The 15,774-nt window shown below is 40.7% G+C and overlaps 1 protein-coding gene across 9 annotated transcripts in view; it reads right to left on the bottom strand.

Moving 5' to 3' along the window:
* SCML2 (Scm polycomb group protein like 2) overlaps positions 1-15,774 on the bottom strand; it is a 106,247-nt gene that overhangs the window by 53,041 nt on the left and 37,432 nt on the right. For all 9 annotated transcript variants that reach the window (XM_049871932.1, XM_049871936.1, XM_049871933.1 and 6 more), the window contains one exon: positions 4,418-4,661. In XM_049871932.1, coding sequence (XP_049727889.1) covers positions 4,418-4,661 — 244 coding nt within the window. The remainder of the gene's footprint in view (positions 1-4,417; positions 4,662-15,774) is intronic.

Here is a 15,774-nt window from a genome sequence, read left to right as displayed (position 1 = left end):
GTTGAGGGACAGAGTAGCAGGAGTGAGGGTCTGGGGACCATGGTTTCAGGGGACATCTAGGTCACCTGGCATAACAAAATGGTTTAAGAAAATGTTCTGCATCCCACTTTGGTGAGTGGCATCTGAGGTCTCAAAAGCTAGCAAGTGGCCGTCTAAGATGCATCAATTGGTCTCAACCCACCTGGAGCAAAGGAGAATGAAGAACACCAAAAACACAAGAAAAATATGAGCCCAACAGACAGAAAAGGCCACATAAACCACAGACTCCATCAGCCTGAGACCAGAAGAACTAGATGGTGCCTGGCTAACACTAATGACTGCCCTGACAGGGAATACAACAGAGTCCCTGATGGAGCAGGAGAAAAGTGAGGGGCAGAACTCAAAATCTACTAAAAACATCAGACTTCATGGTGGGACTGAGACTGGAGGGAGCCCAGAATACATGGCCCTCAGACTGTTAGCCCAAAACTAAAGCCATTCCCAAAGCCAACTCTTCAGACAAAGAATAGACTCGACAATAAGACATAAAATGATACTGGTGAGGAGTGTGCTTCTTAGCTCAAGTAGACACATGAGACTGTGTGGGCAGCTCCTGTCCGGAGGCGAGATGAGAAGGCAGAGGGGGATAGGAGCTGGTTGAATGGACACAGGAAATACAGGGTGGAGAGGAAAAGTGTGCTGTCACATTATAGGGAGAGCAACTAGGGTCACATAACAATGTGTGTATAAGTTTTTGTATGAGAAACTGACTTGAACTGTAAACTTTCACTTAAAGCACAATAAAAAAAATCACAAGAAAAAGATTACAGCCAAGAAAACCCTGTGGAGCAGTTCTACTGTGTAACACACGGGATCACCATGAGTCTGAATCAATTCCACTGCAACAGGTTTGGTTTTCTGATTTATAGAGACTAAAACTTATTAGTGGTTACCAGCGGTGGGAGGGAGGGGGAGAGGAGTGTCACTGCTTAGGAGGCACTGAGTTTTTGTTAATGGTGGTGGAATAATTTGGAAAAGGATAATGATTATATCAATGTCACTGAATCATTAAACATGTAAAAATCGGCAAAAATATTTTGTTTTATTTTTACCACAAAAAGAAACCACACCCAAAACTTCTACCCTTGCTGATGTCAACAAGATGGGTAATCTCCCCTCCACCCAGCACCTATGATCCTTCCTGACACAAAGAATATTTGTTTGAATTAATGTAATGGCTCTCAGAACTGCTTTGTCAATCAAAACCTATCTTTTTTTTTTTTTTGCAGTAAAAACGTACACAACAAAACCTTCGTGAATTCAACAATTTAAATGTGTACAATTCAGTGACATTGATTCATTCCTCAGGTTGTGCAATTTTTCTTGTATCCTTTTTCCAAAATATTCCAGCACCATTCATATAAACCCAATGCCCTCTAAACAAAAACTCTCACCTTTCCTCCTACCCCTGGCATTATGTATTGAATTGTATTCCTCCGAAATTTGTGTCAACTTGGCTAGGGCATGATTCCCAGTATTGTGTGATTGTACACCATTTTGTCATCTGATGTGATTTTTTTAGGTGTTGTAAATCCTACCTCTATAAGGTTAACGAGGCAGGATTAGAGGCAGTTATGTTAAAGAGGCAAGACTCAATCTACAAGATTAGGTTGTATCTTGAGTCAATCTCTTTTGAGATATAAAACAGAGAAGTGAGCAGAGAGGAGAAGGACCTCCTACCGCCAAGAAAAAAGAGCCAGGAGCAGAGCATGTCATTTGGACCCAGGGTCCCTACGTTGAGAAGCTCCTAGACCAGGGGAAGATTGACGACAAGGACCTTCCCCCAGAACTGACAGAGAGAGAACACCTTCCGCTGGAGCTGTTACCCTGAATTTGGACTTCTAGCCTCCTAGACTGTGAGAGAATAAATTTCTCTTTATTAAAGCCATCCATTTGTAGTATTTCTGTTATAGCAGCACTAGATAACTAAGACACCTGGTAACCACTAACAATCTTTGGTTTCTATATATTTGCTTATTTAACATAAGTGACATCATGTAATATTTGTCCTTTTGCAGCTGACTTATTTCACTCAGCAAAATGTTTTCAAGGTTCATCTATGTAGTGGCATGCATCAGGACTTCATTTCTCTTTATGGCTCAATAACATTCTGTTGTATGTATGTATCACATTTTTTATCCATTCATCTGTTGATGGACATTTCAGTTGTTTCCACCTTTTGGCTATTGTGAAAAGTGCTACAATAAACACTGGTGTACAGGTTCTGTTTGAGTTCCTGCTTTCACTTCTGCATATATACCTAGGACTGGGATTGCTGGGTCACATGGTAGTTTCATGTTCAATTTTTTTGAGGAATCACCAAACTATTCTATTCTATTCTTTACAAGCAATACCTGCATGTGCAGCTACCTAATGGACATGTCTAGCTAGGACAAGGTTCAGCTACTAATAGAAAAAAGTAAAATAATAGTGGCTTATATAACATAGTTTATTTCTCTCAAATAAGTCTGAAAGTAGACAATACAGGCCAGTACAAAAGCTCTGCTATACAAAGTTCTCAAGGACTCAGGTTCCTTCCTGTCTTCCACTCCAGTCTGCCTGGGGATCAGAGCTGCGGCCAGTGCAACCACATTCCTAGCAGCAGGATGGAAGGAGGAAGAGAGAAGGGCATGCTCAGCTCTCTTTAAAGAAACTTCCTGAAGCACACTAGAACACACAACTAGAACACACTACCTCTGCTTTGATTGGCCAGGACTTAGTCACACAGCCATACCTAACTGCTAGGGAAGCCAGAAATGTAGTCTTTATACGGTTGTTGTTCTTGTTAGGTACTGACGAGTCGCTCCTGACTCATAGCGACCCTATGTACAACACCACAAAACACTGCCTGGTCCTAGTCTTTATACGAGGCACCCAAATAGTATTTCTCAGAAAGAAAGGAAAAACAGACACTGGGGGACAATTAACATTCTCAGCCACACACTTCAAACTCACCATGTCTCAAACTGAACTTATCAGTTTGCAGGATAAACTGTACAATTTTACACCTTTGTAATGTGTCCACTCTACCTTTGTCTCTATTCCGCCTGGCAAGCTCAAAAAAAAAAAAAAGCTCAATCTCCTCTTAAATACTCATGTCTTGCATCTTTTTGTGAAGCTTTCCTTTACCCAACCACCTCTTCCTCCAGCCCAAACAGACTGGATGTCTGTGGGCCGCCCTGATATCTAGCAAACATCTCTATTTTTACATTGCTAATTCTGTACTGTATTTTTTTTAACAAGTCTATCCCTCCATTCATCCCTTTCCCACTAGAATGTAAACTTCTAGAGGGCAGAGAACATGACATTTATCTTAGCACCACATGCATACGGATCTATCTATGATATACAAAATCACTACTAATATCTGCTTCCTAGAATTAAGGCCAGCAAGGAAAGAGAACTATGGCCAGCAGGGTACCAAGAGGTACCTAATATATGTATATAACATTTCAAATGCTCAACATTTTTAGAATTATCTTGGAGATATGTGTAATGAAATGCCACGTGTAATTTTTAATTGAATTATCGACTATAAAGGCAGCTGAGCCCCCGAAGTGCTTACAGCAACAAGGTTTCAACAGTCCAAATGCAACTTTTAGCTTTGGGTAAATCTGCTGCAAAGGACCTCTTTAAAGTGTTGAAGAGCAAGGATGTCACCTTGAAGACTAAGGTGCACCTGACCCAAGCCATTGTATTTTCAATCGCATCATATGCATGTGAAAGCTGGACAATGATGAGGGAAGCCTGAAGAAGAATTGATGTCTTTGAATTGTGGTGTTGGTGAAGAATATTGAATATACCATGGACTGCCAGAAGAACAAACAAATCTGTCTTGGAAGAAGTACAACCAGAATGCTCCTTAGAAGCAAGGATGGCAAGACTGCATCTTACATACTTTGGACATGTTGTCAGAAGGGATCAGTCCCTGGAGAAGGACATCATGCTTGGCAAAGTACAGGGTCAGCGGAAAAGTGGAAGACCCTCAACGAGGTGGATTGACACAGTGGCTGCAACAATGAGCTCAAGCATAACAACGATTGTAAGGATGGCTCAGGACCAAGCAGTGTTTCGTTCTATTGTGCGTGGGGTCACTATGAGTCGGAACCAACTCAACAGCACCTAACAACAATTAGTCTCCAGTGTGGACTGGGAACTCAGAGTATGATACTGGGGGGGGGGGGGTAGCCCTCAAGAATTCTGATCATGGTCTTCCTTTTACCCCATTCTTTAGCCTAGGCAGTGTTCTCGCTGTTCTGTCTGCTGCTCCAATTGGGCACAAAGTCTTAATACCATCAGTGCTAACCAGCATGCCACCAACAGCAGTTAAATGTAACTTCAATAAAATAAAAGAACGTATAGCTACTTATTGTCTTACCATTAGCTCCTGGTGGCTGTAATACATCTCCTGTCAGGTGACACCATCCAACTGGGAAAATATCTCGAGAATCATACTTGCACCAATAATCAAAAGCTCCACTCCAGCCATCAAATGTGATATGAACTTCATCTCCTCTCACATCTCCAATAGTTGCAGGGCAGATCAGATAAGGGTTCTTTCTGTCTATTGCTTCAAGTTTCATTCCCACTTCAAAATTATTAAGGGCTGGCTTTGGTGGTTCCTACCAAAACATTTTTAAAAAAAGTTTTCATTGTTAAGATGTATTAAGAACTATTTGCTCAACTGTATTCTCTTACAACAGTTGGTGACCAGAAACTAAGTTCCATGTTTAACAATTAATACAGAAAGGAACAGTTCCCACAGATCTCCCTGAAACTCTGCTCTCTAACACCTTACTATTATTCTGGAGCAGAGCCAAGAATCTGGAGGAAACAAAACCATCCTGATAGTAATTCATGTGTTCATTTAAGAAATATGTATTATCTACTATGTGCCAGAAATTTAAATTCACTGGTGAAGAAAAATATCAAAGATTCCTGCTCTAGTGAAGCTTCCATTCTATTGGTGGCGGCAGCAGTGGTAGGGTGGGGGAGCAATTAACAATACATTTTAGAAGAGGGGATCAGACAAGCCTAATAAATACATAAATTATAGGGTGCATTGAAAGGTGATAAGTCCAAAGAAAAGGAACAGCAGCAAATAATATCTGAAGAGAAACTCAAGTATAAAATGCAGAAGCACGACCATGAAAGTCATACAGTCTGGGGTCATTTATAATAGCCAATCCAGAAATTAATAAGAAAAATATTCTTTAGTTACAAAACACTAAAGCATAGAAATGCTAACAGGATTCTTAGAAATCCCAGGTACTACATTAAAAGCCATCTTTTCTTTCAATATGGTTTTTATCTTAGTGTCTTGGTCATCTAATGCTGCTATAACAGAAATACCACAAGTAGATGGCTTTAACAAAGAGAAATTTATTCTCTCACAGTCTAGTAGGCTACAAGTCCAAATTCAGGATGTCAGCTCCAGAGGGTGGTTTTCTCTCTCTGTCAGCTCTGGAGGAAGATTCCTTGTCATCAATTTTCCCCTGGTCGAGGAGCTTCTCCGCGCAGGAACCTCAGGTCCATAGGACACGCTCTGCTCTCGGTGCTGCTTTCTTGGGGGTATGAGGTCCCCATGTCTCTCTGCTCACTTCTGTCTTTTGTATCTCAAAAGAAATTGGCTTAAGACACTATCTAATCTTGTAGATCTCATCAGCATAGCTGCCACTAATCCATCTCATTACATCATAGTGATAGGATTTACAACACATAGGGAAATCACATCAGATGACAAAGTGGTAGGCAATCATACAATGCTGGGAATCATGACCTAGCCAAGTTGACACATACTTTGGTGGGACACAATTCAATCACATGACACCTAGTAAATGGCACCATCAGCAACAAAGTCACCCAAGCCAGAAGTCTGGAAGTAGTCCCAAACCAGTGGTTCTAAGACCTACTGTATATTATAATCACCTGGGGCCACTCTGCCAAAGATATTGATTAAACTGGTCTGGGGTGGGGTTCAGACCGCTTGTTTTATACGCCAGGTGTTTCTAATGTGCATCCAAGGTTGATAATCACTGCCCTAGGCTCATCATTTTCACTTATCACCCACAGTCAATCAAAAATCACAACCTGCCATTTCCACCTGGGGCTTCTAACCAGTTTGCTCCTGAGTAGAAGCCCTGCTGAGAATTTGCATTTCTAAAAAGTTCCGAGGAACTTATACATAAGAATAACCTGAGGATCTTGTTAAACTGTAGACTCTGATTTAGTATATCTGGGGTAGAAACGTAAATTCTTAGTAGGGAACTTGTTAGAAATGGAAAATATCAGCATGGGTTCCAACTGCAACAACCCAGTCTGACGCCCTGATCCTATCCCCCCTCTAGATATCTAGAGGGGAGCCCTGGTGGTCCAGTGGTTAAGCACTCAGCTGCAGGCCAAAAGTCAGCGGTTTGAACCCAGCAGCTGCTCTGTGGGAGAAAGATGTGGCAGTCTGCTTCTGTAAAGATTACAACCTTGGAAACCCTATGGGGCAGTTCTACTCTATCCTACAGGGTCACTAAGAGTCAGAATCCACTCGATGGCAACTGGTTTCGGTAGGTCTCTAGATTAACAGTTAATCTTCAATTGTTTATTTTGTGCCAGGCACTGTTTCAAGTGTTTTACATTCATTTAATTCTCACAACTCTGTGAGGTCGGTACAATTATCATCCCCATTTTACAGATAAAAAAACTGATCAGAGCTGGATTTTAAACCTAGGCTGGCTGTCTTAGAGCCAATGCCCTGGTCATCTCCAACTCATCCTCTTCAAAGCCCAGCTCTCCTGGCCTCTTCAAAGGTTTTCCCGACAAACTTCTACCCGCTCTTAGGCCCACCTCAAACAGGGCTGCTCTCACCTTCACTTGTGAAACCACTGTTAAAATGAAGCCACTGTTAAAATGTGTTCATTCCTCTATGATTCTGAGAGATTCTTAAAAGCAGGTACTATATCCTATTCCCATTGCTGTTTCCAGCACAGTACCCAACAAGCTTTTTTTTTTTAAATGAACCAAGGAATCACCTCAAGAACAGTAAACCAGTTCTTAACTAATTCTTTCACCAAGACATAATTAGAAAAACATATCTGGTAGGTTGGTTCCTTTTTTAAAATGCCCCTCAAAACCCATCTCATCATTTTCCACTGTTACCCTTTTGTACTCTTACAATTGTTGAGGTGATTTACACATTCCACGCCTGCCTTCCCCAGTATACTGTGGGTGCCAGTAGGACGGAGATGTGGTCCATCCTACTGGCTCTTTTGGCCATCCCTAGCACCAGGACAGTACCACACATTGAAGGTACCATATATGTCTGCTACTGGCTAGCCGATGGAACATAATCATCACCTCTGTGAAAGATTTCCTGACCAACCTTCCTCCTCTATGCTCTTGTCCGGCCTGTACACACTTCTTTTATGGTACCAAGGTCACCTTACTGTAACTCATTTCCATCTCTTCCTACAGTACTGGAAAATTAGTTGATTAATAGTTTTCAAGTCCTTTTTAAAAAATATATTTTATTGAGTTTTTGGTGAAAGTTCACACATCAAGTTAGGTTCCCATTTGACAATTTTCACACAAATTGTTCAGTGACATTAGGTATATTTATCACAATCTGTCAACATTTTTTTGAACAGTTTCTAAATGTACAATTCAGTGACACTGATTACATTCTTCAGTTGTATAATCATTCTCACCCTCCTTTTCTGAGTCGCTCCTCCCTCATTAACATAAATTCCCTTGGCCCCTAAGGATCCTATTGAATCTTTCGAGTTGCTGTTGTTAATTTGATTCCATATAGTTAGTTCTTGAAAGAGCATAATGCTCATTAAGGCAGACTTTTCACTAATTAAGCTAAACTACTGCTCGGTTTTAAGACTTCAGGGGATACTTTTTGTTTAAGGTTTAAAGATTATCTCAGGGCAATACTTTCAGGGGGTCACCCATCCTCCATGGCTCTACGAAGTCTGGAGTCCATGAGAATCTGATATTCTGTTCTGCATTTTCCCCCTTTTTATCAGGATTCTTCTATGGAATCTTTGATCAAAATGTTCAGAATGGTAGCCAAGCACCATCCAGTTGTTCTGGTCTCATGGCAAAGGGGGCAGTTGTTCATGGAGGCAATTAGCCACCCATTCCATATCCTCCTCCTATTCCTGACTCTCCTTCTTCCTCTGTTGCTCCAGGTGAATAGAGATCAACTATTGTGCCTTGGATGGCTGCTTGCAAGCTTTTAAGACCCCAGGCACTACACAACCAACTAGGAGGTAGAACAGAAGCATGAAACATGTTATTAGGCCAATGAACTGGGATGTCCCATGAAACTATGACCCTAAATCTCCAAACCAAGGAACCAAATCCCATGAAGTATTTGACTGTACTTTCAAAGTCCTTTTAACTACATATTCTTAATTTGATTCTTAAAAGCTACCCTGAAACCCTAGAGAACCCACAAGAAAACTACTGGAAATAATAGAAGAGTTCAGCAAAGTATCAGGATACAAGATAAACATACAAAAATCGTTGGATTCCTCTACACCAACAAAGAGAACTTCGAAGAGGAAATCACCAAATCAATACCATTTACAATAGCCCCCAAGAAGATAAAATAGGAATAAATCTAACAAGACACATAAAAGACCTATACAAAGAAAACTATGAGACACTACTGCAAGAGACCTACATAAGTGGAAGAACATATCTTACTCATGGATAGGAAAACTCAACACTGTGAAAATGTCAATTCTATCCAAAGCAATCTACAGATACAATGCAATCCCAATCCAAATTCCAACGACTTTTTTTTTAACAAGTTGGAGAAACAAATCAGCAACTTCATATAGAAAGGAAAGAGGCCCGGGTAAGTAAAGCATTACTGAAGAAGAAGAACAAAGTGGGAGGCCTCACACTACCTAATTTTAGAACCTATATATTTATTATACTGTCACAGTAGTCAAAACAGCCTGGTACTGGTACAACAACAGACACATAGACAAATGGAACAGAATTGAGAATCCAGACGTAAATTCATCCAGTCATAAGCAGCTGATAGATGACAAAGGCCCAAAGTCCGTTAAATGGGGAAAAGACAGTCTCATTAACAAATGGTGCTGGCATAACTCGATATCCAATTGAAAAAAAAAAAATGAAACAAGACCTGTACCTCACACCACGTAGAAAAACTAATTCAAAATGGATCAAAGACCTAAATATGAAATCTAAAACGAAAAAGATCATGGAAGAAAAAATACGGACAATGCTAGGAGCCTTAGGACATGGCACAGAACAGAATACAAATCATAACGAACAATGCACAAACACCAGAAGAGAAACTAGGTAACTGGGAGCTCCTAAAAATCAAACACTTATGCTCATCCAAAGACTTCATCAAAAGAGTAAAAAGATTACCTACGGACTGGGAAAAAATTTTTGGCTACTACACATCCAATCAGGGTCTAATCTCTAAAATCTACAAAAAAAAAAATACTGCAAAACCTCAACAACAAAGAGACAAATAACCCAACTAAAAAATGGGCAAAGGATATGAACAGGCATTTCACCAAAGAAAACATTCAGGTGGCTAACAGACACATGAGGAAATGCTCACTATCATTAGCCATTAGAGAAATAACAAATCAAAACTACAGTGAGATACTATCTCACCCCAAAAAGGCTGGCACTAATCCAAAAAATGTAAAATAATAAATGTTGGAGAGGTTGTGGAGAGCAATTCCATTCTTTGGAATATATCCTAGAGAAATAAGAGCCGTCACATGAATAGATATGTGCACACCCATGTTCACTGCAGCACTGTTTACAATAGCAAAAAGATGGAAACAACCTAGGTGCCCATCAACAAACAGATAAACAAATTATGGTATATACATACAATGGAATACAACGCAACGATAAACAACGATAAATCCGTGAAACATCTCATAACATGGATGAATCTGGAAGGCATTATGCTGAGTGAAATTAGCCACAAAGGATAAATATTATATGAGACCACTATTGTAAGAACTCAAAAAAAGTTTTAAGCACAGAAGAAAACATTCTTTGATGTTTATGAGGGTGGGAGGGAGGGAGAGGGGAATTCACTAACTAGATAGTTGACAAGAATTACCTTAGATGAAGGGAAAGGCAACACACAATACAGGGGAAATCAGCCCAACTGGACTAAACCAAAAGCTAAGAAGCTTCTTGAATACAACCAAACACTTCAAGGGACAGAGTAGCAGGGGCAGGGGTCTGGGGACTACGGTTTCAGGGGACATCTAGGTCAGCTGGCATAAGAAAGTTTATTAAGAAAATGTTCTGTATCCCCCTTTGGTGAGTGGCGTCTGGGGTCTTAAAAGCTTTCGGGTGGCCACCTAAGGTGCATCAATTGGTCCCAACCCATCTGGAGCAAAGGAGAATGAAGAACACCAAGGACGCACAGGAAAATATTAGCCTAAGAGACAAAAGGACCATGTAAGCAAGAGACTCCATGAGCCTGAGACCAGAACTAGATGGTGCCTGGCTACCACCAATGACTCCCTGACAGGGAACACAACAGAGAGTCCCTAACAGAGCAGGAGAAAAGTGAGGGGCAGAACTCAAATTCACGTAAAAGGACCAGACTTAATGGTCTGACTGAGACTGGAGGTACCCTCAAAGACACGGCCCCCAGACACTCTGTTAACCCAGAACTAAAACCATTCCCGAAGCCAGCTCTCCAAAGATTAGACTGGACTATAAAACATAAAATAATACTCATAAAGAGTATGCTTTCTTAGTTCAAGGAGATACACAAGACTAAATGGGCGGCTCCTGTCCTGAGGCAGGATGAAAAGGCAGAAAGGGACAGGAGATGGTTGGTTGGACACGGGAAACCCAGGGTAGAAAGGGGGAGTGTGCTGTCACATTATAGGAATTGCAACTAATGTCACGTAACAATATGTGTATAAACTTTTGTATGAGAAATTAACTTGAGCTGTAAACTTTCACCTAAAACACAATTTAAAAAAAAAGCCACCCTGAAAGTCAGCAGAGCAAAAGTTAGCTTGATCAAAGAACAAAGTATTTGATAAATAAATGTTGTTGTTATTAGGTGCCGTCAAGTCGGTTCCGACTCATAGCAACCCCATGCACAACAGAACAAAACACTGCCTGGTCCTGTACCATCCTTACAATTGTTGTTATGCTTGAGCTCATTGTTGCAGCCACTATGTCAATCAACCTCGTTGAGGGTATTCCTCTTTTCCGTTGACCCTGTACTTTGCCAAGCATGACGTCCTGCTCCAGGAACTGAACCCTCCTGACAACATGTTCAAAGTACGTAAGACACAGTCTCACCATCCTTGCTTCTAAGGAGCATTCTGGTTGCACTCCTTCCAAGACAGATTTGTTCGTTCTTCTGGCAGTCCATGGTATATTCAATATTCTTCACCAACACAATTCAAAGGCGTCAATTCTTCTTCAGTCCTCCTTATTCATTGTCCAGCTTTCACATACATATGATGTTATTGAAAATACCATGGCTTGGGTCAGGCACACCTTAGTCTTCAAGGTGACATCCTTGCTTTTCAAAACTTTAAAGAGGTCTTTCACAGCAGATTTTCCCAATGCAATGTGTCTTTTGATTTCTTGACTGCCGCTTCCATGGCTGTTGATTGTGGATCCAAGTAAAATGAAATCCTTGACAACTTCAGTCTTTTCTCCATTTATCATGATGTTGCTCGTTGGTCCAGTTGTGAGGAGTTTTGTTTTCTTTATGTTGAGGTGCAATCCATACTGAAGCCTGTGGTCTCTGATCTTCATTAGTAAGTGCTTCAAGTCCTCTTCACTTTCAGCAAGTGAGGTTGTGTCATCTGCATAACACAGGTTGTTAATGAGTCTTCCTCCGATACTGATGCCCCGTTCTTCTTCATATAGTCCAGCTTCTCAGATTATTTGCTCAGCACACAGATTGAAGAGGTATGGTGAAAGGATACAACCCTGACACACACCTTTCCTGGCTTTAAACCAATCAGTACCCCATTGTTCTGTCTGAACAACCGCCTCTTGATCTATGTAAAGATTCCTCATGAGCCCAATTAAGTGTTCTGGAATTGCTGGTAAGTAAGAAGCAGAGTTACATACTGCCGTTTCATAAAGGGACTAAAGATCAACCGTCTGTCACTGCATATGGGAATTAAAAAGGGATTAAACAAAGGATAACCATGGCAATTTACAAATGTGTGCAGGACACTCACAGAATGCAGAAAACACTCAAGGCACACGTAAGGATCCCAGGGCCTTACACTGTCATATAATGGAGAAAGAGTACGACTTTCTGTAGCAAAGCAAACTAAGTTCAAATGGCAACAGATTTCATACAACAAAACAATTCAAAGACAGGAATGAGTAGAGAAACAGAACTAATTTCAAGATTCAAACATATAATCTAAAAAGCTATTGCAATGCTCCAGTATGTTATCAACACCACTAGTTGGCAAGTGAGAAAAGCCAGAAAATGACTGCGGATAAAATGTGATTTATGCTCTGAAGATTTTCATGTTGTTGTTGTTGTTAGGTGCCGTTGAGTCAGTTCCAACTCATAGCGACCCTATGTACAACAGAATGAAACACTGCCTGGTCCTGTACCATCTCACAATCATTGCTATGTTTGAGCCTGTTGTTGCAGTCATTGTATCAATCCATCTTGCTGAGTGTCTTCCACTTTTGCAGTGACCCTCTACTTTACCAAGCATGATGTCCTTCTCCAGGGACTGGTCCATCCTGATAACACATCCAAAATATGTGAGACGAACTATTGGCATCCTCGCTTCCAAGGAGCATTCTGGCTGTACGTCTTACAACACAGATTCGTTCATTTTTCTGGCAGCCCATGGTATAGTCAATATTCTTCGCCAACATCATAATTCAAAGGTATCAATTCTTCTTGTCTTCCTTATTCATTGTCCAGCTTTCACATGCATACATGCATACAGGCCAACTGAAAATACCATGGCTTAGGTAAGGGGTACCTTAGTCTTCAAGGTGACATCTTTGCTTTTTAAACACTTTAAAGATGTCATTTGCAGCAGATCTGGCCAGTGCAGTATGTCGTTAGATTTACTGACTGCGGCTTCGATGGGCGTTGATCGTGGGCCCAAGTAAAATGAAATCCTCGACAACTTCAGTCTTTTCTCCGTTTATCATAATGTTGCTTACTGGTCCGGTTGTGAGGATTTTTGTTTTCTTTATATTGAGGTGTAATCCATACTGAAGGCTGTAGTCTTTGATCTTCATCAGTAAGTGCTTCAAGTCCTCTTCCCTTTCAGTAAGCATACTGTTTATCAATTATCCTAAATTTTATGAATATTCTATCAAATTTACTTACATTAGTAGAGCCATACAATTAACTACAAAAGGAAACTAATTTTTATCAAAAAAAAAAATCATAGGAACTGCTTTTTTCCCAAACATAATAAATGAAAGGACTTCATTGCAAAACCGTCTACCTCCGGATTTAGATAACTGACAAAATGGTTCCCCCTGCTGTCCATGAAAGGTAATGATATAAAGTTGCTTTTAAATGTTTTTAAAGAATTAGGTTTGTCCACTTTGAACATTCATCATCATCAGTTCTTGCATGACTTCCTGAACATAAAGATATAATATGTTAAACAAAAGGAAAAATAAACAAGGGATCATTCCCTTTTCTTAAAAACAAAAATAGTTCCATTCTAGAAGGTAGCTATTTAAGAATGTTCTTTTAACCTTCTTCCATGTTTACCTGCATACGGCTGTCCTTAAAGACCATTTCTTCTCATTTCCCACCAACACCAAAGCCAATCTCAGCATTATCTGTATTACCCCTCTGCCTGAAATATTCTTACCCTTATAGCCTTAAGGGTAATTCTCTCCCTTCCTTCAGATCTCCACTGAAATGGCATCTTCTCAGTGAGCCCCTCCTAGCCATCCTATCTAAAATGCCAACCTCATATACCATGTAGAGCTTTGTAGGCCATTGTAAGGACTTTGACTTTTACTCTGAGTAAAACGGGAGGCCTGTGGAGGGTTCTCTATAGGGTCTCTATGAGTCGGAATCGACTTGATGGCACTGGGTTTGGTTTTGTTTTGTTTTTTGGTGGAGGGTTCTGAGCAGAGGAGTGATATAATCTGGCTTATGTTTTAAAAGGAATACTCTGAATGCTGTGTTGACAACAGACTGTAGGGTAATTAATAAATAAAGAGACCAGTGAGGAGGTTACTGCAGTAATTCAGGTGAGAGATGAAGGCAGCTTATGCTAGAGTGACACCAATGGAGATGGTGAGAAGTGATCAGATTTTGGATATATTCTGAAGATACAGCCAACGGAATTTCCTCATGGACTGGATGTGGGATGTGAAAAAAATATTCACCAAGGTTTTTGGCCTGAGCAACTGGAAGGAGAGTTACCACTGCCTCATGTGGGGGAGGCTGCAGGTATAGCAGTTTGAGATGTTAAGTTTGAAGTGTCTATTAGATATCTAAATGGAGATGTTGAGTACATAGCTGGCTATACAAGTCTGAGTTGGGAATAAGAGGTCTAGATTAGAAATACGAATTTGGAAGTCATCTGCATATAAACTGCATTTAAAGCCAGAAAATTGGATGAAATCGCCAAGGGACTGATATAGATCAGGATTTCTCAACCCTGGTGATACTGACAGGTTGGACTGGATAATGCTTTGTTGTAGGGGGCCACCCTGTGCATTGCCGGTTGTTTAGCAGCATTCCTGGCTTCTACCCACTAGGTGCCAGTAGCACCTCACCCCAGTTGTGACAAGTAAAACGTCCCCTGGGGGACAAATCCCCTGTTCCCTGCCTCCCCCCCGTTGAGAACCACTGATGTAGAATAAAGAAGACCAAACGCTCTAACATTCTACCATGCCCTTTCATGTCCCGGTTACAGAACATCATTTCACTACTTTCTTCTCAGCACCCCAAACCAACTTATTCCCTTGTCCTTGCCCTGTTATCTACAAACCTTAGTTCAATATCACCATCCACTTTACCTACTTACACTTAGCTGTTGAGCACTGCAGGAGACAAGTTATACATTCTTATTCCATGTAGTGCCACACATTTTTAGTCTCTGACTTTAGCTGAGGCTTCCAAAATACTGTGATGTGTCCCTAAGCTGGTTTCTCCCATCCCATACAACAGCTATTCAAACCTTTACCATTCTCTTTAAGACTGACGATCTATTCTCATTATATGTTGATTATTTATTTGTTAACTGACTTTCTCCCCAACCAGAGAATAAGTTCACTGCCTCAGTGTTGGAACATAATGGACCCTCAGTGGATTCTTTAATTTATGTACGAATCATCTTCGCCTCCACCTTTTGTTGGTGGCCTATTTCATACAGTAAACTGAGACCATCAGGAATAAACTCTACCCAATATCCTGCACCCACAATTACAAATTTAGCTTTATCTGAGGACACTTTCTCACCTCGTCTTTAGGTCTTGCTAACATAAATGATGACTTCAAATGACATCAAATAAAATATTCAAGAATCCGCTTTCCTCTTAACTGACCTCTAGTAAGTACCTGATATGGGCTACACACTGTGCAATCCTGAGCTGTACCTGAGACCGTGAACCACTCCCTAATCCTTGAAACTCCTTGTGTCACTGGGTTCAGTGACACCAGTTTATTCTGGTTTTCTCCTTCCTCTACTGCTAGGGCTGCTCCCAACCCTTTACCTACCCCATAAA

This window comes from Elephas maximus, chromosome X, assembly GCF_024166365.1.
Source record: "Elephas maximus indicus isolate mEleMax1 chromosome X, mEleMax1 primary haplotype, whole genome shotgun sequence".
Classification (NCBI taxonomy): Eukaryota; Metazoa; Chordata; class Mammalia; order Proboscidea; family Elephantidae; genus Elephas; species Elephas maximus.
This window is presented reverse-complemented; position numbering and strand designations above follow the sequence as displayed.